This window comes from Babylonia areolata, chromosome 14, assembly GCF_041734735.1.
Source record: "Babylonia areolata isolate BAREFJ2019XMU chromosome 14, ASM4173473v1, whole genome shotgun sequence".
Classification (NCBI taxonomy): Eukaryota; Metazoa; Mollusca; class Gastropoda; order Neogastropoda; family Buccinidae; genus Babylonia; species Babylonia areolata.
The window spans coordinates 35,377,322-35,400,920 of NC_134889.1; the positions used below are offsets into that span (position 1 = coordinate 35,377,322).

Here is a 23,599-nt window from a genome sequence, read left to right on the forward strand (position 1 = left end):
TCATGTTGTCAGTACAGACTGTTGTGCTGTGTACATTGTCATGTTGTACAGACTGTAGTGCTGTGTACATTGTCATGTTGTCAGTACAGACTGTTGTGCTGTGTACACTGTCATGTTGTCAGTACAGACTGTTGTGCTGTGTACATTGTCATGTTGTCAGTACAGACTGTAGTGCTGTGTACATTGTCATGTGTTGTCAATACAGACTGTTGTGCTGTGTACATTGTCATGTGTTGTCAATACAGACTGTAGTGCTGTGTACATTGTCATGTTGTCAGTACAGACTGTAGTGCTGTGTACATTGTCATGTTGTCAATACAGACTGTCGTGCTGTGTACACTGTCATGTTGTCAGTACAGACTGTAGTGCTGTGTACATTGTCATGTTGTCAGTACAGACTGTTGTGCTGTGTATATTGTCATGTTGTCAGTACAGACTGTCACAATGTGGGTGTACACTGTCATGTTGTCAGTACAGACTGTCATGTGGGTGTACACTGTCATGTCAGTACAGACTGTCACAATGTGGGTGTACACTGTCATGTTTTGTCAGTACAGACTGTTGTGCTGTGTACACTGTCATGTTGTCAGTACAGACTGTCATGATGTGGGTGTACACTGTCATGTCAGTACAGACTGTCATGATGTGGGTGTACACTGTCATGTGTTGTCAGTACAGACTGTCATGATGTGGGTGTACACTGTCATGTCAGTACAGACTGTCATTATGTGGGTGTACACTGTCATGTCAGTACAGACTGTCGTGCTGGGAAGTGAGACTGAGGCTTGCCACGCCGTACACTTTGTCGTTCTTGGTCTGTCCCAGAACCTCCGTGAAAGGGCCGTCAGGCATACGCAGGTTGCAGAAATCCCACAGTGTCTTGTAGCAAAAGCGGTACTGATCCTGCACACAGTCACGATAAAAAAAACCCAAATCCCAGATGTTTACACCTGACAGACAGACAAGAACTCACACAATCTTAACAAGCTAAGGACATATTGACAAGAAACTTATATAATCTTTACAAGCTAGGTACAGACAGACACAAACTCACACAATCTTTACAAGCTAGGGACATATTAACAAGAACTCACACAATCTTTACAAGCAATGGACACATCAACAATAACTCACACAATCTTTACAAGCAATGGACATATTAACAAGAACTCACACAATCTTTACAAGCAATGGACACATTAACAAGAACTCACACAATCTTTACAAGCAATGGACACATTAACAAGAACTCACACAATCTTTACAAGCAATGGACACATTAACAAGAACTCAATCTTTACAAGCAAGGAACACATCAACACAAACTCACATAACCTTTACAAGCTAGGGACAGATAAACACAAACTCACATAACCTTTACAAGATACGGACAGATAAACAAAAACTCACATAACCTTTACAAGATAGGGACAGACACAAACTCACATAACCTTTACAAGATAGGGACAGATAAACAAAACTCACATAACCTTTACAAGATACGGACAGATAAACAAAACTCACATAACCTTTACCAGATAGGGACAGACACAAACTCACATAACCTTTACCAGATAGGGACAGACACAAACTCACATAACCTTTACCAGATAGGGACAGACACAAACTCACATAACCTTTACAAGCTAGGGACAGACACAAACTCACATAACCTTTACCAGATAGGGATAGACAGACAGGCGAGGACTCACGTAATCTTGCAAGATGTGCGGACGACGACGTTTGATGTGTCTGATGACGTGGTAGACATCCACCTCCTTCTCCTCCTCAAACCTCTCGCACAGCACCGCCAGACAGACCAGCAGTCCGCTGTGTGTGGCGCCATCCTCACAGTGAACAACTGACACACCCCAGTACAGCATTGTATGTAGGTCAGTGTCATTGTATGTAGGTCAGTGTCATTGTATGTAGGTCAGTGTCACTGTATGGAGGTCAACATTGTTGTATGTAGGTCAGCATAAATGTAGGTCAGTATCATCATTTGTAGGTCAGTATCCCTATATGTAGGTCAGCATCACTGTATGTATGTCAGTATCATGGTATATATGTCAATATCATTGTATGTAGGTCAATATCATTGTATGTAGGTCAGCATCATGGTATATTTGTCAATATCATTGTATGTAAGTCATTCTCATTGTATATAGGTCAACATCATTGTATGAAGGTCAGTTTAAATGTATGTAGGTCAGTATCATTGTATGTAGGTCAATATAATTGTATGTAGGTCAGTATCATTGTATGTAGGTAAGTATCATCATATGTATGTAAACATCATTGTATACATATTAGTATAATTGTATGCAAGTCAATATCATTCCATGTAGGTCAATATCATTGTATGTATGTCAGTATCATCATATGTATGTGAATGTCATTAAGTGTATGTCAGTATCATTGTATATATGTCAGTATCATTGTATGTAGGTCAGTATAAGTACACTATGTCAGTATCATCATATGTATGTTAATATCATCATATGTATGTTAATATCATTATATGTATGTCAGTTTCATTACATGTAGGTCAGTATCATTAAATGTATGTCAATATCATTACATGTATGTCAGTATCATTAAATGTATGTCAATATCATCTGCATGACAATATTCTAATGGAAAAAATGAAGGTAATATCACATCATAGACCAAACTACATAAAAACACACAACGCATAAAAACAAGAGTTACACAAACAACTGGTACAAAAAAAGTACTTGCTAACAGACTTACGTTTATCCATTTGTGCCTAAGAACAGAGTTGTGTGAGTGGAACGTAAAATTTGACTTGATTTGATTTGATTTGATATGGATACTTATATAGTGCCTATCCTTGGTAAGAGACTCAAGCTCTAAGCACTTTACAAACTCAGGGTCATTTGCACAACAGGCTGCCTACCTGGGTAGAGCCGACAGATGGCTGCCACTGGGTGCTCATCATTTGTTTCCTGTTTCATTCAATCACATTTCAGGCACACACACACATACACAGATACACATGTAACATTTTACGTGCATGACTGTTTTGTTTATTTACCCAGCCGTGTATGCAGCCATAATCCATTTTCGGGGGTATGCACGCTGGGTATGTTCTTGTTTCCGTAACCCACCGAACGCTGACATGGATTACAGGATCTTTAACGTGCGTATTTGATCTTCTGCATGTGTATACACACTAAGGGAGTTCAGGCACTAGCAGGTCTGCACATACACTGACCTGGGAGATGGGAAAAATCTCCACCATTTACCCACCAGGCGCCATTACCAAGATTTCAACCTGAGACTCTCACACTGACAGTCCAACGCTTTACCCACCAGGCGCCATTACCAAGATTTCAACCTGAGACTCACACTGACAGTCCAACGCTTTACCCACCAGGCGCCATTACCAAGATTTCAACCTGAGACTCACACTGACAGTCCAACGCTTTACCCACCAGGCGCCATTACCAAGATTTCAACCTGAGACTCACACTGACAGTCCAACGCTTTACCCACCAGGCGCCATTACCAAGATTTCAACCTGAGACTCACACTGACAGTCCAACGCTTTACCCACCAGGCGCCATTACCAAGATTTCAACCTGAGACACACTGACAGTCCAACGCTTTATCCACCAGGCGCCATTACCAAGATTTCAACCTGAGACTCACACTGACAGTCCAACGCTTTACCCACCAGGCGCCATTACCAAGATTTCAACCTGAGACTCTCACACTGACAGTCCAACGCTTTACCCACCAGGCGCCATTACCAAGATTTCAACCTGAGACTCTCACACTGACAGTCCAACGCTTTACCCACCAGGCGCCATTACCAAGATTTCAACCTGAGACTCTCACACTGACAGTCCAACGCTTTACCCACCAGGCGCCATTACCAAGATTTCAACCTGAGACTCTCACACTGACAGTCCAACGCTTTACCCACCAGGCGCCATTACCAAGATTTCAACCTGAGACTCTCACACTGACAGTCCAACGCTTTACCCACCAGGCGCCATTACCAAGATTTCAACCTGAGACTCACACTGACAGTCCAACGCTTTACCCACCAGGCGCCATTACCAAGATTTCAACCTGAGACACACTGACAGTCCAACGCTTTATCCACCAGGCGCCATTACCAAGATTTCAACCTGAGACTCTCACACTGACAGTCCAACGCTTTACCCACCAGGCGCCATTACCAAGATTTCAACCTGAGACTCTCACACTGACAGTCCAACGCTTTACCCACCAGGCGCCATTACCAAGATTTCAACCTGAGACTCTCACACTGACAGTCCAACGCTTTACCCACCAGGCGCCATTACCAAGATTTCAACCTGAGACTCTCACACTGACAGTCCAACGCTTTACCCACCAGGCGCCATTACCAAGATTTCAACCTGAGACTCTCACACTGACAGTCCAACGCTTTACCCACCAGGCGCCATTACCAAGATTTCAACCTGAGACTCTCACACTGACAGTCCAACGCTTTACCCACCAGGCGCCATTACCAAGATTTCAACCTGAGACTCTCACACTGACAGTCCAACGCTTTACCCACCAGGCGCCATTACCAAGATTTCAACCTGAGACTCTCACACTGACAGTCCAACGCTTTACCCACCAGGCGCCATTACCAAGATTTCAACCTGAGACTCACACTGACAGTCCAACGCTTTACCCACCAGGCGCCATTACCAAGATTTCAACCTGAGACTCACACTGACAGTCCAACGCTTTGACCACTCGGCTGCTGCGCCGTCCACCTACCTATGGGGCTGTGGGGGTGAGGGGAGGTGCGTTGGAATTCCAAGACAAGGTCCAGGAGATCCAGGGCCATGGTTTTGGAGACAGGCGTGAAGCTTTTCTCGGCCCAGCCGTTGAACTGGAACTGCCGTATGGCTTGTGGCTCCTCATCGGGGTGCAGAGTGTTTGTCAGCTCCATGTCACGAATTGTCACATTTTCCTCAAAGAAAAAGAAAATATATGTCAATATATTTTTGAGTGTGAGTGTCTGTGTGAAAAATATTTTTTAAAGTCCCATCTGCGTCCACAAAAAAACAACCCTTAAGCTTGAACTCAAAGTTCTGCATAAAAAAAGAGACAACAACACATAAAAAACCACCCCCCAAAACACACACACTTGTAATTCAATAATTCATTTCTGAATAATTTAAACATCTTTCATCCTGGTCATATTTTCGCGAATAAAAAAAAAAGTGCCACAAATCAGTTTGGGTTAAGAAAGAAAGTACAATGTTAAGAACTGTACAGCTTCTGTAAATGTCTGAATGAAATTATTTTTTATTTATTTTTTGGTGACTGGAATTCCTCTGCTCTTCTGAACAGGGTTGCAGAAGATGAGGACAAAAACATAAAGAAAGAAACAAAAAAACAAACAAACAAAAAAACACTAGTCGAAACGCATCCTCCGAGGAAACGAGAGAATCTGAGTGCACTGGTTTGAATCGCCAGTATTTTCTCCCCCTCCATTAGACCTTGAATGGTGGTCTAAACGCTAGTCATTTGGATGAGACAATAAACCGAGGTCCCATGTACAGCATGCACTTAGCGTATGTAAAAGAACCCATGGTAACAAAAGGGTTGTCCTTGGCAAAATTCTGTAGAAAAATCCACTTCAACAGGAACACAAATAAAACTGCAGGCAGGAAAAATACAAAAAATGGAAAATCAAACTGAGTGTCCAGTCTTTCCGATGAGATGATAAACCGAGGTCTCCATGTGCAGCACTTGGTGCACTGAAAAGGAACCCATGGCAACGAGAGTGTTGTCCTCTGGCAAAATATTGTAAAAAAAAAAAAAAACCCAACAAAAAAACCAATCTGATTGGTACACAAATACATATAGGCATGTACTCAAGGCCTGACTAAGCACGTTGGGTTATACTGCTGGTCAGGCATCTGCCTAGCAGATGTGGTGAAGCGTATATGGATTTGTCTGAATGCAGTGACGCCGCCTAGAGAAACCGTCATTGAAATTTGAATTTTGAAGCAATCGCAGGGGAAAGAAGAGACTTTTTCTCGTTCTGGTCCTGATGGCGTCCTGAAACTTCCTTGAGAAACCCAGACGGGTCTCACCTGTTGAAAAGCGGAGGTGACCTGCACCCTGAAAGGGCCCCACTGCTTGTTGGTGACGTCGGGGGCCCAGTAGGGGATGCTGGTGCCGTCCTGCTGGTTGTAGTTATCCATGGCGACGATGGCACTGACGTGCTGCTGGTACAGCAGGCGCCAGAAGTCGGCCACCGTGTTGTGCAGGGGGCTCTGGGTCACGATGAACTGGTTCTGCTGTCTGTGTGGAACAAAATCGACTACACACGTTAAAGATCCTAGAATCCCTGTCAACGTTCCGTGGGTTATGGAAACAAGAACATACCCAGCATGCACACCCCAGAAAACAGAGTATGGCTGCCTACATGGCGGGGTAAAAACGGCCATACACGTAAGAGCCCACTTGTGTACATACGAGTGAACGTGGGAGTTGCAGCCCATGAACGAAGAAGAAGAACAAGACCTTACACTAATCATCACTTCTTTCTTTTGAACATCGATTCCCATCATCTCACAGCTAACCTGTCATCTTACACTTATTATTTTTATTGTTTTTTTTTTTTTTTTAAACATAAGATTCGGTGAATTACCTGTAACCATTGACGTAGATGGCGTTGATGTAGTCCCCAGCAAAGTGGTCCCCCATGGGGAAGAGCGGGGGGCGGTGCCTGTCGGCGGGGAGGATGAAGGGGTACCTGCTGAGGGGCAGGTTGCGGGGCAGCAGGGCCTCTGAGCACTGCCGGCTGTCCAGGCCGCGAGTCAGCCGCTGCAGGAGCTGGAACTGGTCCTTCAGGAACGAATTTCCTGAAAAAAAATGTTGGGGGCGGGGAGGTTGGGAGGAGGGGGGCGTGTGCGCACTTAGTGCGTGTAAATGAACGCACAGCGACAAGGGTTGTCCCTGGTAAAAAAAATGTTGTGGTGAAATTTTTTTTTTTTTCATGTGTGTGTGTGTGTGTGTGTGTGTGTGTGTGCAACTGAAGCCTGACTAATTCAGCTCTATCCAGACAGGCAAAACGTTGTGCAAATGACTACATTTTTTTTAAAAAAGCGCTTACAGCTTGGTCTCTGATGACTAGTTGGTCTGTTGAGTATTGATGATCACAGTTCTTTGTTCTTTGTGACTGAAGGTCTGCATGGAAATATACTGGGTTTTTTTTTTCTCTTCTTCCTAATTCAAGATAACAAACAAACTGAAGATGATACTGTAACAATTTCTGTAAGGTGATAATAATAACATTTTCTCTTCCGTTTTTTTTGTTTTTTTGTTTTTTCCCCACACACACCTGTTTTGACGTTGGGCGTGATCCAGTTGTGGTACATGTCCTTCATAGCGCTGAGGTCAGTCAGGACCTGGCCGGCTTGGAAATGCTCCAGCAAGCATTCATAGATGAACACGTACTGTTTGCTCGTTCGCACCATCAGCGGCCGCTCCGAGCGCATCTTACGCACAAAAGAGAACACGCTGATCCGACCTGAAGCAAACCAATACAAGCCATGAATACACAGAATCATATCACAGCTCTTTCACCACCACACGCTACTTTACTCAACAAGACAGTTTTATTTGGAACATGTCACAACAATACAACACAGATATCGATGAACAGGACAACAAGAAAATCTTATATAAGTCCTGTCCTGACACATGTACATGTATACTGAATATGTGACGGATGGCATCATAACTAGAAGTTAAGATGTGATCATACATGAGTTTTGAACAAAACTAGGCTGAGATATAATTAAAGTGAAGAAAATTAATAATAAACGTGTGATGAAGAAAGAAGTCAAGACAGTTCAACGCCATAGGTGACTTTAGTCAACAAGACAGTTCACTGCCATAGGTGACTTTAGTCAACAAGACAGTTCTCTGCCATAGGTGACTTTAGTCAACAAGACAGTTCTCTGCCATAGGTGACTTTAGTCAACAAGACAGTTCAACACCATAGGTGACTTTAGTCAACAAGACAGTTCACTATCATAGGTGACTTTAGTCAACAAGACAGTTCTCTGCCATAGGTGACTTTAGTCAACAAGACAGTTCAACGCCATAGGTGACTTTAGTCAACAAGACAGTTCACTATCATAGGTGACTTTAGTCAACAAGACAGTTCTCTGCCATAGGTGACTTTAGTCAACAAGACAGTTCACTACCATAGGTGACTTTAGTCAACAAGACAGTTCAACGCCATAGGTGACTTTAGTCAACAAGACAGTTCACCGCCATAGGTGACTTTAGTCAACAAGACAGTTCAACGCCATAGGTGACTTTAGTCAACAAGACAGTTCTCTATCATAGGTGACTTTAGTCAACACGACAGTTCAACGCCATAGGTGACTTTAGTCAACAAGACAGTTCTCTATCATAGGTGACTTAAGTCAACAAGACAGTTCTCTATCATAGGTGACTTTAGTCAACAAGACAGTTCTCTATCATAGGTGACTTTAGTCAACAAGACAGTTCAACGCCATAGGTGACTTTAGTCAACAAGACAGTTCACTGCCATAGGTGACTTTAGTCAACAAGACAGTTCTCTGCCATAGGTGACTTTAGTCAACACGACAGTTCAACGCCATAGGTGACTTTAGTCAACAAGACAGTTCACTATCATAGTGACTTTAGTCAACAAGACAGTTCAACTATCATAGGTGACTTTAGTCAACACGACAGTTCAACGCCATAGGTGACTTTAGTCAAGAAGACAGTTTCAACGCCATAGGTGACTTAGTCAACAAGACAGTTCTCTATCATAGGTGACTTTAAGTCAACACGACAGTTCATCTGCATAGGTGACTTTAGTCAACAAGACAGTTCTCTGCCATAGGTGACTTTAGTCAACAAGACAGTTCAACGCCATAGGTGACTTTAGTCAACAAGACAGTTCTCTATCATAGGTGACTTTAGTCAACAAGACAGTTCAACGCCATAGGTGACTTTAGTCAACAAGACAGTTCACTATCATAGGTGACTTTAGTCAACAAGACAGTTCAACGCCATAGGTGACTTTAGTCAACAAGACAGTTCAACACATAGGTGACTTTAGTCAACAAGACAGTTCAACGCCATAGGTGACTTTAGTCAACAAGACAGTTCAACGCCATAGGTGACTTTAGTCAACAAGACAGTTCTCTATCATAGGTGACTTAAGTCAACACGACAGTTCACTATCATAAGTGACTTTAGTCAACAAGACAGTTCTCATGCCAAGTGCTCTGGAGTTAGAGTTAGTATTTCCCATCTTTGTTTGCATTACTTTATTGCTTAAAAAGCTACTGTTTAGTTAAACATGCAAACTGATCAACAAATGGATTTCAGTTTACACGGGACTGCCATGCTTGATCATATGTATTTTGGTGTGTTTTTTAATGTTAAAGAAAGTGACGGGCACTTTCTGTCTTTGAACAAATTGATGTTTTATCATAGTAGTAATATCAACTAGATGATTCATCGCTTTTCTCCCTTATCGAAAGCCTGCTTGATTTCTTGGATTTTTTTCCCACAGTAATGAAGGAACGTGTTAAGCGCAAAATTTTCCATTAACTTTCCAGTGTAGGAAGTCAAAGCAATTAGCCTGTAATTGCCTTTTATCGGTTTTTGTACGGTCTTGTTTGAAAAAAGAACCACTATTGATTGTTTCCATAAAGATGGCAACATTCCGTTTGATCAGCAACACTGAATATATGATGGTGTGGAAATCCAAGGAATGTTTCAGGAAAATGCTTTAACATTTCATTTCATATGGCAGCTGAAAGAGTGTTTTAGAATTTGGTGCAGTCAGCTTTTTCATAATCATAGTTTGGAATCCTATCTTTTACAAAGTCAAATCACACTGGTTTATCTTTTATAGTAATGAGAATGGGTAAATGGTCATTGGCTAGGGTGTGCTTGATGGTGTAGCAGTCGCAATCTGAAGCAATTACGGGGGAAACGAGAGATGGGTTTATCAGAGATGCCAGCTGTTTCCTTGTATGCCGTGTGGATAAAATGTACATTTGCTGATGTAACTCGGAGTCCGAGTGTTCTCACCAAATTCAAAATGTTCCTACCAAATTTCCTGATTGCGCCTGCAAACAACTGACAGGGGATGACATCTCTGGTTTATGGCTGCTGCTTTATATCGTGATATCATCAGGGGTGACAGGGGATGACATTTTGGTTTATGGCTGTTGCTTTATATCGTGATATCATCAGGGGTGACAGGGGATGACATTTTGGTTTATGGCTGTTGCTTTATATCGTGATATCATCAGGGGTTCTGTTACACTACCATCATTCACAAGATGTAAAGACAAATGCACTACATTTTCAACACAGCGATTGTTGATGGTCATTGTACAGTCTTTCCCAGAATGGAGAATGGGCATTAAAACCACCGGCTATCAACCATTTTTCATTCTGTTCCAGTATGGTTTATAACCATTCTCTCTCTCTTTCTCTGTGTGTGTGTGTGTGTGTGTGTGTGTGTGTGTGTGTGTGTGTGTGTGTGTGTGTGTGTGTGTGTGTGTGCAATGGGTGCGGTTTGACATGAGTAAAGTTGTAGCTTGGGTTGGTGAATTGTACCACCGGTCAAATATTGCACAATTATTATGGTACAATATCAAAATTCCGCTCACTGCAAAAACATGCCAACAGCAGGTTGCCATCTCATCTGACAGAACTATATTTTTCTTGTTTTTTTTGCTTTGTTACAGTTTCCAATAATTCACATCACATTTATCATCAGAGTGCAATTAACCGCATGGGTTGACATGGAATTCTCAGCATGACGTTGGGCAAAACCACCTGAAATGAAACGACTTTTCCTTTCTGCAATGTTCACGCCATTTTTGTGATGCCTGCAGGCGCAAGCGAAGTCAACAAGCCAAAGAACGACGGATCAGATCACATACATTCAGAGTTATCGAAACTGACTAAAGGTACAATTAAGGAGAAGGTCCAGTTTCCAGGCCTTTACCATATGGACTGAAGACCTTTTCACTTTTGGAATGTTTTAAATTCAGATTCACATTCATGCGTGCAACGTGAAGAAAATTATGGAGTCGAGTCGTGTTTTCAAATGGGTTCTCTAAAGCATAAAGTTCACCGCATTTTGAATTAAATGAAAAATAAAGAAAAGATTAAAATTCCAACCTGTCTGAGAATACGGATGGACGCACGAGTCCGATCAACGGAAAAAGAACCAATCACACATATATGTGCCCCTTCATTTTCACAGAGGATTTACATGGATCTTGGGTCTCTCAGGTTAATACATTTCCGAAAATTTACCGAAAAATCTCATCTCTGTGGGGTCTGGGGGAGGGGTGTTGGGGGGTGTGGGGGGGCGAGGGGGTACGTTGTTCTGGACTGGCCTTTAGTGACCCATCCTCACACCCCTCCCTCTCCTGTCCACCAGAAATTTACTGATGGAAATAAAAGGCAGGGAAGTCCTACTGTGATAGCCTGCATTGAAGCTGCTCTCTAGTGATACATGGTGGAAGGGAATGAATGACAGCATCATCAGATACATGGTGGAAGGGAATGACAGCATCATCAGATACATGGTGGAAGGGAATGAATGACAGCATCATCAGATACATGGTGGAAGGGAATGAATGACAGCATCATCAGATACATGGTGGAAGGGAATGAATGACAGCATCATCAGATACATGGTGGAAGGGAATGAATGAAAGCATCAACAGATACATGGTGGAAGGGAATGAATGACAGCATCATAGGGGAATGAATGACAGCATCATCAGATACATGGTGGAAGGGAATGAATGACAGCATCATCAGATACATGGTGGGAGGGAATGAATGACAGCATCATCAGATACATGGTGGAAGGGAATGAATGAAAGCATCAACAGATACATGGTGGAAGGGAATGAATGAAAGCATCATCAGATACATGGTGGAAGGGAATGAATGAAAGCATCATCAGATACATGGTGGAAGGGAATGAATGAAAGCATCATCAGATACATGGTGGAAGGGAATGAATGAAAGCATCAACAGATACATGGTGGAAGGGAATGAATGAAAGCATCAACAGATACATGGTGGAAGGGAATGAATGAAAGCATCAACAGATAAGCAAATAAAGATACAAGTCTAGTGTACTGGAAACAGTCAGGAGGAAAATCTATAGGTCATCTCTGTGTTCCACCAGCTCTATGTTCCCCAAAATTTACATTTTGTTGGTCTTGACTGCTCCACCAGGTCAATGGTCCTTCTGGTCAGTGTTCACCCAGGTCTATGGCCACTGTTGACCACTGTTGACCACAACCCCAGTGCTCTGATTGCGTTAACTGTCACGTTTTTGCACTGTGATGTCTTGATGAGTTTTCATGACCACTGCCTGACCACTGTTGACAACTGCTGACCTTTGTGTTCAAATTGCACTGCTCTGTGAGGGTTATACAATTCTTGGCAGAATTTGACAATTACCTGACCAGTAGTTTCTGCTGATCACTGACCGTTACTGACCACACTGATTACCTTGCAAAAGTGGTCAGACTGCGTGGTTTGTTTTGTTTTGTTTGTTTGTTGTTGTTGTTGTTTTGGGTGGTGGTGGTGGGGGCGTGGGGTGGTGGTGGTGGTGGTGCACGTTAGTTTTATTATGATTCCTTGACAGTTTTTGACTGCTGACTGACCACTGTTGACCACAGCTGACCACTAACTGTTCAGAGTGTATCATTTTGTGACAGTTACTGCATACTGGGACTTCTTGGCAGAAGTTGACTTAACTCAGCGCTATTAACTGCTGCCGGTCATTGCCGGCCAGTACTAACCACAACTGAACACGATACAAAAGTTTACAGAATGTGGGCATTTTGGCATGATTATGGAAAATCAAGGCTTCTTTACCTGGTTTGACGATTCATTGACCAGTTCTGACTACTAGTCAAAAGTATGCAGCTTGCATCATGTTAACGTCTGTTTTGCTTTATGTGTTCTTTCTTATGCAATATTAACACTTTTTCCTATGTTTTGACTGCTTACACTGCTGATCTGCCATTACTGACCACTACCCAAAAGTGCATGATGAAACAGGTATAGACCTGGGGGAACTTCAACCTACTGGGACACAGAACTGGGGGAGTATAGATATGGGGAGCGTAGACATTCTCCCGGAATCGCTACAAGGAAACTGATAGGTGTGCAGATAACCAGGGTTAGGGTAGTAACTGTTATGGGGTGTGTGGGTGGAGGGAGGTGGGAGAGAGTGAAGGGACAGGTGAAGCATCAAGGTGGATGAATGATGGGTTGGAAGGCTGGTGACTAGGAACCGTTGGAAGGGGAAGGGGGGGGGAAGGGGAGTGGAGGGAGGTGGGAGAGAGTGATGGATACAGGTGAAGCATCAAGGTGGATGAATGATGGGTTGGAAGGCTGGTGACTAGGAACCGTTGGAAGGGGGGGGAGTGGTGTGGAGGGGGTGGGAGAGAGTGATGGGACAGGTGAAGCATCAAGGTGGATGAATGATGGGTTGGAAGGCTGGTGACTAGGAACCGTTGGCAGGGGAAGGGGGAGGGGGGGAGTGGTGCGGAGGGGGTGGGAGAGAGTGATGGGACAGGTGAAGCATCAAGGTGGATGAATGATGGGTTGGAAGGCTGGTGACTAGGAACCGTTGGCAGGGGAAGGGGGAGGGGGGGAGTGGTGCGGAGGGGGTGGGAGAGAGTGATGGGACAGGTGAAGCATCAAGGTGGATGAATGATGGGTTGGAAGGCTGGTGACTAGGAACCGTTGGCAGGGGAAGGGGGAGGGGGGGAGTGGTGCGGAGGGGGTGGGAGAGAGTGATGGGACAGGTGAAGCATCAAGGTGGATGAATGATGGGTTGGAAGGCTGGTGACTAGGAACCGTTGGCAGGGGAAGGGGGAGGGGGGGAGTGGTGCGGAGGGGGTGGGAGAGAGTGATGGGACAGGTGAAGCATCAAGGTGGATGAATGATGGGTTGGAAGGCTGGTGGCTAGGAACCGTTGGAAGGGGAAGGGGGAGGGGGGGAGTGGTGCGGAGGGGGTGGGTCGTTTTACAGTTTCAAAGGACCGATATCCGCATAAACCCGCTTTTGAAGATAAATGTTTTAAAAAGCTAATAAAAAAAGAGAAAGAAAAAAAGAGAGCTTCTTGACGTTCTTTGAAACAAACAAGACAAAAATGCATTTCCCTTGTGAAATACGCACGTTAAAGATCCGGTAATCCATGTCAGCATTCGGTGGGTTATGAAAACAGGAACATATCTCGCATGCATCCCCCCTCCCCCCCCCCCCCCAGACCCCTCCCCCATGCCCCCCCCCCTGTGTGAGTACCATGTGACGGACAGCACAACAACATGACATCTACCTTCAGAGGAGTGGACCTGTATCTGTGTGAGTACCATGTGACGGACAGCACAACATGACATCTACCTTCAGAGGAGTGGACCTGTATCTGTGTGAGTACCATGTGAAGGACAGCACATGACATCTACCTTCAGAGGAGTGGACCTGTATCTGTGTGAGTACCATGTGAAGGACAGCACATGACATCTACCTTCAGAGGAGTGGACCTGTATCTGTGTGAGTACCATGTGACGGACAGCACAACATGACATCTACCTTCAGAGGAGTGGACCTGTATCTGTGTGAGTACCATGTGAAGGACAGCACAACATGACATCTACCTTCAGAGGAGTGGACCTGTATCTGTGTGAGTACCATGTGACGGACAGCACAACATGACATCTACCTTCAGAGGAGTGGACCTGTATCTGTGTGAGTACCATGTGACGGACAGCACATGACATCTACCTTCAGAGGAGTGGACCTGTATCTGTGTGAGTACCATGTGAAGGACAGCACAACAACATGACATCTACCTTCAGAGGAGTGGACCTGTATCTGTGTGAGTACCATGTGACGGACAGCACAACATGACATCTACCTTCAGAGGAGTGGACCTGTATCTGTGTGAGCACCATGTGAAGGACAGCACAACATGACATCTACCTTCAGAGGAGTGGACCTGTATCTGTGTGAGCACCATGTGAAGGACAGCACATGACATCTACCTTCAGAGGAGTGGACCTGTATCTGTGTGAGTACCATGTGACGGACAGCACAACAACATGACATCTACCTTCAGAGGAGTGGACCTGTATCTGTGTGAGTACCATGTGACGGACAGCACAACAACATGACATCTACCTTCAGAGGAGTGGACCTGTATCTGTGTGAGTACCATGTGACGGACAGCACAACATGACATCTACCTTCAGAGGAGTGGACCTGTATCTGTGTGAGTACCATGTGACGGACAGCACAACAACATGACATCTACCTTCAGAGGAGTGGACCTGTATCTGTGTGAGTACCATGTGACGGACAGCACAACAACATGACATCTACCTTCAGAGGAGTGGACCTGTATCTGTGTGAGTACCATGTGACGGACAGCACAACATGACATCTACCTTCAGAGGAGTGGACCTGTATCTGTGTGAGCACCATGTGAAGGACAGCACAACATGACATCTACCTTCAGAGGAGTGGACCTGTAGCTGTGTGAGTACCATGTGAAGGACAGCACAACAACATGACATCTACCTTCAGAGGAGTGGACCTGTATCTGTGTGAGTACCATGTGACGGACAGCACAACATGACATCTACCTTCAGAGGAGTGGACCTGTATCTGTGTGAGTACCATGTGAAGGACAGCACAACATGACATCTACCTTCAGAGGAGTGGACCTGTATCTGTGTGAGCACCATGTGAAGGACAGCACAACATGACATCTACCTTCAGAGGAGTGGACCTGTATCTGTGTGAGTACCATGTGACGGACAGCACAACAACATGACATCTACCTTCAGAGGAGTGGACCTGTAGCTGTGTGAGTACCATGTGACGGACAGCACAACAACATGACATCTACCTTCAGAGGAGTGGACCTGTAGCTGTGTGAGTACCATGTGAAGGACAGCACAACATGACATCTACCTTCAGAGGAGTGGACCTGTATCTGTGTGAGTACCATGTGAAGGACAGCACAACAACATGACATCTACCTTCAGAGGAGTGGACCTGTATCTGTGTGAGTACCATGTGTTGGACAGCACAACAACATGACATCTACCTTCAGAGGAGTGGACCTGTATCTGTGTGAGTACCATGTGTTGGACAGCACAACAACATGACATCTACCTTCAGAGGAGTGGACCTGTATCTGTGTGAGTACCATGTGAAGGACAGCACAACATGACATCTACCTTCAGAGGAGTGGACCTGTATCTGTGTGAGCACCATGTGAAGGACAGCACAACATGACATCTACCTTCAGAGGAGTGGACCTGTATCTGTGTGAGTACCATGTGAAGGACAGCACATGACATCTACCTTCAGAGGAGTGGACCTGTATCTGTGTGAGTACCATGTGAAGGACAGCACAACATGACATCTACCTTCAGAGGAGTGGACCTGTATCTGTGTGAGCACCATGTGTTGGACAGCACAACAACATGACATCTACCTTCAGAGGAGTGGACCTGTATCTGTGTGAGTACCATGTGACGGACAGCACAGCATGACATCTACCTTCAGAGGAGTGGACCTGTATCTGTGTGAGTACCATGTGAAGGACAGCACAACATGACATCTACCTTCAGAGGAGTGGACCTGTATCTGTGTGAGTACCATGTGTTGGACAGCACAACAACATGACATCTACCTTCAGAGGAGTGGACCTGTATCTGTGTGAGTACCATGTGAAGGACAGCACAACAACATGACATCTACCTTCAGAGGAGTGGACCTGTATCTGTGTGAGTACCATGTGAAGGACAGCACAACATGACATCTACCTTCAGAGGAGTGGACCTGTATCTGTGTGAGCACCATGTGTTGGACAGCACAACAACATGACATCTACCTTCAGAGGAGTGGACCTGTATCTGTGTGAGTACCATGTGACGGACAGCACAGCATGACATCTACCTTCAGAGGAGTGGACCTGTATCTGTGTGAGTACCATGTGAAGGACAGCACAACATGACATCTACCTTCAGAGGAGTGGACCTGTATCTGTGTGAGTACCATGTGTTGGACAGCACAACAACATGACATCTACCTTCAGAGGAGTGGACCTGTATCTGTGTGAGTACCATGTGACGGACAGCACAACATGACATCTACCTTCAGAGGAGTGGACCTGTATCTGTGTGAGTACCATGTGACGGACAGCACAACATGACATCTACCTTCAGCGGCGTACTGATCGATGAGCGAATCCACAGCGATGAAGACGCCCGACCTGGCCACCCCTGTCCCACAATGCACCAGTATTGGGCTGGTGTCGTCCCCGTGGTGCTGACGAACCTTTGAACAACGCACACAGTGATTTCATTGTCAACTCATATGTCAGTAACAGAGATTTCACACACACACACACACACACACACACACACATACACAGGGTGATTTTGTCATGATGTCACATAGAATAACATGATTTTAACACACAAACACAAAAATATCTGCCCACCTACCCACACACCCACATATACAATCACACACACATGTGCGCGTGCACACTCACACACATACACACACACACATTCACACACACACACAGGGTGATTTTGTCATGATGTCACATAGAATAACATGATTTTAACACACAAACACAAAAATATCTGCCCACCTACCCACACACCCACATATACAATCACACACACATGTGCGCGTGCACACTCACACACATACACACACACACTCAGTGACTTTGTCATGATGCCACATAGTTATGACAGTGATGTTGTTATCACTATGATAATTTGTGATAGGGATAACAGTCTAACAGCATTTTGACAAAAAGAGTGATGTTGTTATCACTATGATAATTTGTGATAGGGATAACAGTCTAACAGCATCTTTGTTATCATAATGATAACCTTGACAGTGATAACATAGAGTGAATCTTTGTTATCATAATGATAACCTTGACAGTGATAACATAGAGTGAATCTTTGTTATCACAATGATAACCTTGACAGTGATAACAGTCTAACAGCATTTTGACACACAGAGTGACTCTTTGTTATCATAATGATAACCTTGACAGTGATAACATAGAGTGAATCTTTGTTATCACAATGATAACCTTGACAGTGATAACATAGAGTGAATCTTTGTTATCATAATGATAACCTTGACAGTGATAACATAGAGTGAATCTTTGTTATCATAATGATAACCTTGACAGTGATAACATAGAGTGAATCTTTGTTATCACAATGATAACCTTGACAGTGATAACATAGAGTGAATCTTTGTTATCACAATGATAACCTGACAGTGATAACATAGAGTGAATCTTTGTTATCATAATGATAACCTGACAGTGACAACAACAGCATTTTGACACACAGAGTGAATCTTTGTTATCACAATCATAACCTTGACAGTGATAACATAGAGTGAATCTTTGTTATCATAATGATAACCTTGACAGTGATAACATAGAGTGAATCTTTGTTATCACAATCATAACCTTGACAGTGATAACATAGAGTGAATCTTTGTTATCATAATGATAACCTTGACAGTGATAACATAGAGTGAATCTTTGTTATCACAATGATAACCTTGACAGTGATAACAGTCTAACAGCATTTTGACACACACAATGATTTCATCATGAAACCACATAGCTATAAAAGTATCTCAACACATTCACAGTGTTGGTTTTATTGGCATAATGATAATCATGACAGCGATAACAGTCTGAGAGTAACAGGCGAAAGAAACTCCATGGAGAACGTGGTTTCTCCTTCATTGGCCCTGTCATCTGGAACAAACTCCCTCATTCTGTCCGACACGCTCAGTCTTTGTCCTCAGTCAGATCAGCTCTCAAAACTCACCTTTTCCACAGTTGTTATGATCAGTTTTCCTGCCCTGTGTGTCTGCCTTGCGACTGTTGGTGGGTGGAGAGAGGAATGGGGCTGTATCGGTATGAATGCCTGGTGTGTGTGTGTGTGTGTGTGTGTGTGTGTGTGTGTGTGTGTGTGTGTGTGTGTGTGTGTGTGTGTGTGTGTGTGTGTGTGTGTGTGTGTGTGTGTGTGTGTGTGTGTGTGTGTGTGTGTGCGTGTGTGTGTGTGACCTGTTTATTTTGTGATGCGTATAGGCAAATGAATGTTATGGAGTGTATCTGCATCAAGGTATGTATGTGTAATTGTATTACAAACATTTTGTTAATGCTCTGGGCTCTCTGGAGACAGGGCGTCCAAATATTCATTATCATTATTATTATTAACATGGTACCATTGTGGCCAACAGACAGTTCAGGAAATCATTGAAATCTTGGCACTCAGTTTTCACAAACTTACTAGTGGGCTCCAGTGTGTGTGTGTGTGTGTGTGTGTGTGTGTGTGTGTGTGTGTGTGTGTGTGTGTGTCTGTGTGTGTTGCTTGTTGTGCATGTGTGTTGTTTGTTGTAGTGTGTGTGTGTGTGTGTGTGTGTGTGTGTGTGTATTGTATTGTATTTCTCTTTTTTGTCACAACAGATTAAATCTCTGTGTAAAATTCGGGCTGCTCTCCCCAGGGAGAATGCATAGCTATACTGAGAGCGCCATCATTTTTTTTCATTTTTTCCTGCCTGCAGTTTAATTTGTTTTTTTGTATCCAAGCGGATTTTTCTACAGCATTTTGCCAGGGACATCCCTTCTGTTGCCGTGGGTTCTTTTACGTGCACTAAGTGCATGCTGCACACAGGACCTTGGTTTATCGTCTCATCCAAATGACTAACGTCCAGTTCACCACTCAAGGTCTAGTGGAGGGGGAGAAAATATTGACGACTGAGCTGTGATTTGAACCAGTGCGCTCATATTCTCTCGCTTCCTAGGCGGACGTGTTACCTCTAGGCCATCACTGTGTGTGTGTGTGTGTGTGTGTGTGCGCGTACGCACGGTGCATGTGCATATGTGCGTGCATGTTCATGCATGTGTGTGCCTGCATATGTGTGTGTGTGTGTGTATGACAATGTGTGAGCGTGTGTGTGTGTGTGTGTGTGTGTGTGTGTGTGTGTGTGTATGTATGTGTTGGCATGCAGGCATGAGTGTACATACACGTGTGTGTGTACACACTTGCGTCTGCGTTCGTGCATGCTTGTGCGTGCATGCATGTATGTATATGTGTGCACGTGTATAGGTAAAATCAGACCGTATATATATAGAGAGAGAGAGCGAGCAAGAACGAGAAAGACAGAGAGAGAGAGATCCAAAACCTGTGCAAAGACGCACACCTTATGCCGGAGGTCGAGGAAAGGCAGGGGGTCATCCGGCACTCCGTGAGGGGGCCACGCCGTGAAGTCAAACAGGCGCACCACCTGTTCCTCCCCCTCCTCCTCCCCGCTCTCCCGCACGCTGACGTCGTACACGCTGAAGTCCGCGTACTCCTGTGCCTCTTCCAGCTCCAGCAAAAACTGACCGATGGTCACTTTTCCTGCACACAGGTATAACACCGATGGTCACTTCAACAGGTAACACACCAATGGTCACTTTAACAGGTAACACACTAATGGTCACTTCAACAGGTAACACACACTAATGGTCACTTCAACAGGTAACACACCAATGGTCACTTTAACAGGTAACACACCAATGGTCACTTTAACAGGTAACACACCAATGGTCACTTTAACAGGTAACACACCAATGGTCACTTTAACAGGTAACACGCCAATGGTCACTTCACCTGCACACACGTAGCACAGCCATGGTCACTTCAACAGGTAACACACCAATGGTCACTTTAACAGGTAACACACACTAATGGTCACTTCAACAGGTAACACACCAATGGTCACTTCAACAGGTAACACACCAATGGTCACTTCAACAGGTAACACACCAATGGTCACTTTAACAGGTAACACACACTAATGGTCACTTCAACAGGTAACACACCAATGGTCACTTTAACAGGTAACACACCAATGGTCACTTTAACAGGTAACACACACTAATGGTCACTTCAACAGGTAACACACCAATGGTCACTTCAACAGGTAACACGCCAATGGTCACTTCACCTGCACACACGTAGCACAGCCATGGTCATTTCAACAGGTAACACACCAATGGTCACTTTAACAGGTAACACACACTAATGGTCACTTTAACAGGTAACACACCAATGGTCACTTTAACAGGTAACACACACTAATGGTCACTTCAACAGGTAACACACCAATGGTCACTTTAACAGGTAACACACCAATGGTCACTTTAACAGGTAACACGCCAATGGTCACTTCACCTGCACACACGTAGCACAGCCATGGTCACTTCAACAGGTAACACACCAATGGTCACTTTAACAGGTAACACACCAATGGTCACTTCAACAGGTAACACACTAATGGTCACTTTAACAGGTAACACACACTAATGGTCACTTCAACAGGTAACACACCAATGGTCACTTCAACAGGTAACACACACTAATGGTCACTTCAACAGGTAACACACCAATGGTCACTTTAACAGGTAACACACACTAATGGTCACTTCAACAGGTAACACACCAATGGTCACTTCAACAGGTAACACACCAATGGTCACTTTAACAGGTAACACACCAATGGTCACTTCACCTGCACACACGTAGCACAGCCATGGTCATTTCAACAGGTAGCACAGCCATGGTCACTTCAACAGGTAACACACCAATGGTCACTTCAACAGGTAACACGCCAATGGTCACTTCACCTGCACACACGTAGCACAGCCATGGTCACTCGAAGTGGAAACAAGTAGGAGAAACTTACCAATGGTCACTTCATCCATGCTCTCTAACTTTGTTCAGCCGTGCACCTGAGCATTGCTTTAGTGTCACGATTCATCTTTATTATACCATTTTCACGTTTCTACATATGCATAAATTTCAAAGAAAGGGAATTAACTTGTACAGTATTTCCCAATGAGTCCACACATCGCAAGTTGGAGGAAAAACAGTTTATTTTCTGCTTTTTTTTTCTACATCAATGTGGCATGGATGAGTTAACTCATTCTACTCCAGGTGCAGTCAATTCATACCATGATTACTTCCCCTGTGGAGCAGGTACAAGTATTCTCTTACCAACACACAACTCTGATTTCATTCCTTCCTGCTTGGTGCAGCTGGCATTCTGAATTGAACTGTTTGGGGAATCTGGAAGCATGAAAACGAAGCTTTATTCGACTGATTAAATCACCGACTCTCCATCAATGTTCGCCATTTCAGTGAACCACCTTCCAGCGTCAAGAACTGAGCATGAGTCTGAATGAGTTAACGAAATGAGAGGTGGTGTGGTGTGGTGTGGTGTGTGTGTGTGTGTGTGTGTGTGTGTGTGTGTGAGTGACCGTCATCAGACAGACCCACCATGCAGTGGCCACAAAGCAAAAGGCGGTGTGGTGTGTGTGGGAGTGACCATTTTCTTCTGCGTCTGTTGGCCGCAACCCCCACGTCCACTCGTATGCACACAAGTGGGCCCTTACGTGCATGACCGTATTTACCCCACCATGCAGGCAGCCACACACCGCTTTAGGGGGTGTACATGCTGGTTATGTTCTTGTTTCCATAACCCACCGAATGCTGACATGGATTACAGGATCTTTAACGTGCATATTTGATCTTATGCATGCGTTTACACATGAAGGGGGTTCAGGCACTAGCAGGTCTGCACATATGTTGACCTGGGAGATTGTAAAAATCTCCACCCTTTACCCACCAGGCGCCGTCACCATGATTCGAACCCGGGCCCTCAGACTGAAAGTCCAACGCTGTAACCACTCGGCTACTGCGCCTGTCGGAGTGACCATCAACCAGAACTAACCCAGCATGCACATCCTAAAAAACGGAGTATGGCTGCCTACATAGCAGGGTAAAATTTGTCATACACGTAAAAGCCCACTCATGTACATTTGAGTGAATGTGGGAGCTGCAGCCCATGAACAAAGAAGAAGAGGAAGAAGACACACCCACCTTGCAGAGGCCAGAACTGGGTGTATTTGACGATGTTGTCCTCCACCACATTGGCCAGCGTGACCACCGTCCTGATGTGGTACTGGTGGATTAGTCGCCACAAGTCCAGTGCTGTCGTGTCGTCGTAAGGGCTTTGTGCCGCAATGTAGGCATGCTGGCTCCGGTACCCCGTCAGGAAGTTGGCGTTGATGTAGGTACAGTCGCTGGAGGCGTCCGGGGCCAGGAGCACCAGGGAGTGGTCGTAGGGCAGGATGTGGTGGAAGCGGTTCCTGTCCGGGTGCTGCATGGCCTCCTCCACCCCCGTCCCCTCCATGCTGTGCGGCAGGGACTGGAACTCCTTGAGGAAGGTAACAGTAGGCGATGTGGGCAGTGGTGGTTCCGTCCCCACCGGGACGAGCTCGTGGTCTGGGAGGCACTCCCGGCCCACCACGATGTAGCGGCTCTCCCGCAGCGAGGTCACCCGGTTCCAGTACCTCTCCGGGTCGTAGGCCTCCACCGGCAACACCTTCTGTTCCTCGTCGAGCTCGATGTAC

The 23,599-nt window shown here is 44.8% G+C and overlaps 1 protein-coding gene across 1 annotated transcript in view; it reads right to left on the minus strand.

The window, feature by feature from the left end:
• Positions 1-286: 286 nt before the first annotated feature.
• LOC143289605 (receptor-type tyrosine-protein phosphatase T-like) overlaps positions 287-23,599 on the minus strand; it is a 55,108-nt gene continuing 31,795 nt past the window's right edge. Inside the window, 9 exon segments of the mRNA XM_076598644.1 lie at positions 287-903; positions 1,713-1,861; positions 4,786-4,981; positions 6,114-6,324; positions 6,674-6,887; positions 7,367-7,555; positions 17,304-17,421; positions 20,344-20,543; positions 23,067-23,599. The exon segment at positions 23,067-23,599 is cut by the window's right edge and continues 332 nt beyond it. Coding sequence (XP_076454759.1) covers positions 748-903; positions 1,713-1,861; positions 4,786-4,981; positions 6,114-6,324; positions 6,674-6,887; positions 7,367-7,555; positions 17,304-17,421; positions 20,344-20,543; positions 23,067-23,599 — 1,966 coding nt within the window. The 3' untranslated portion in view covers positions 287-747.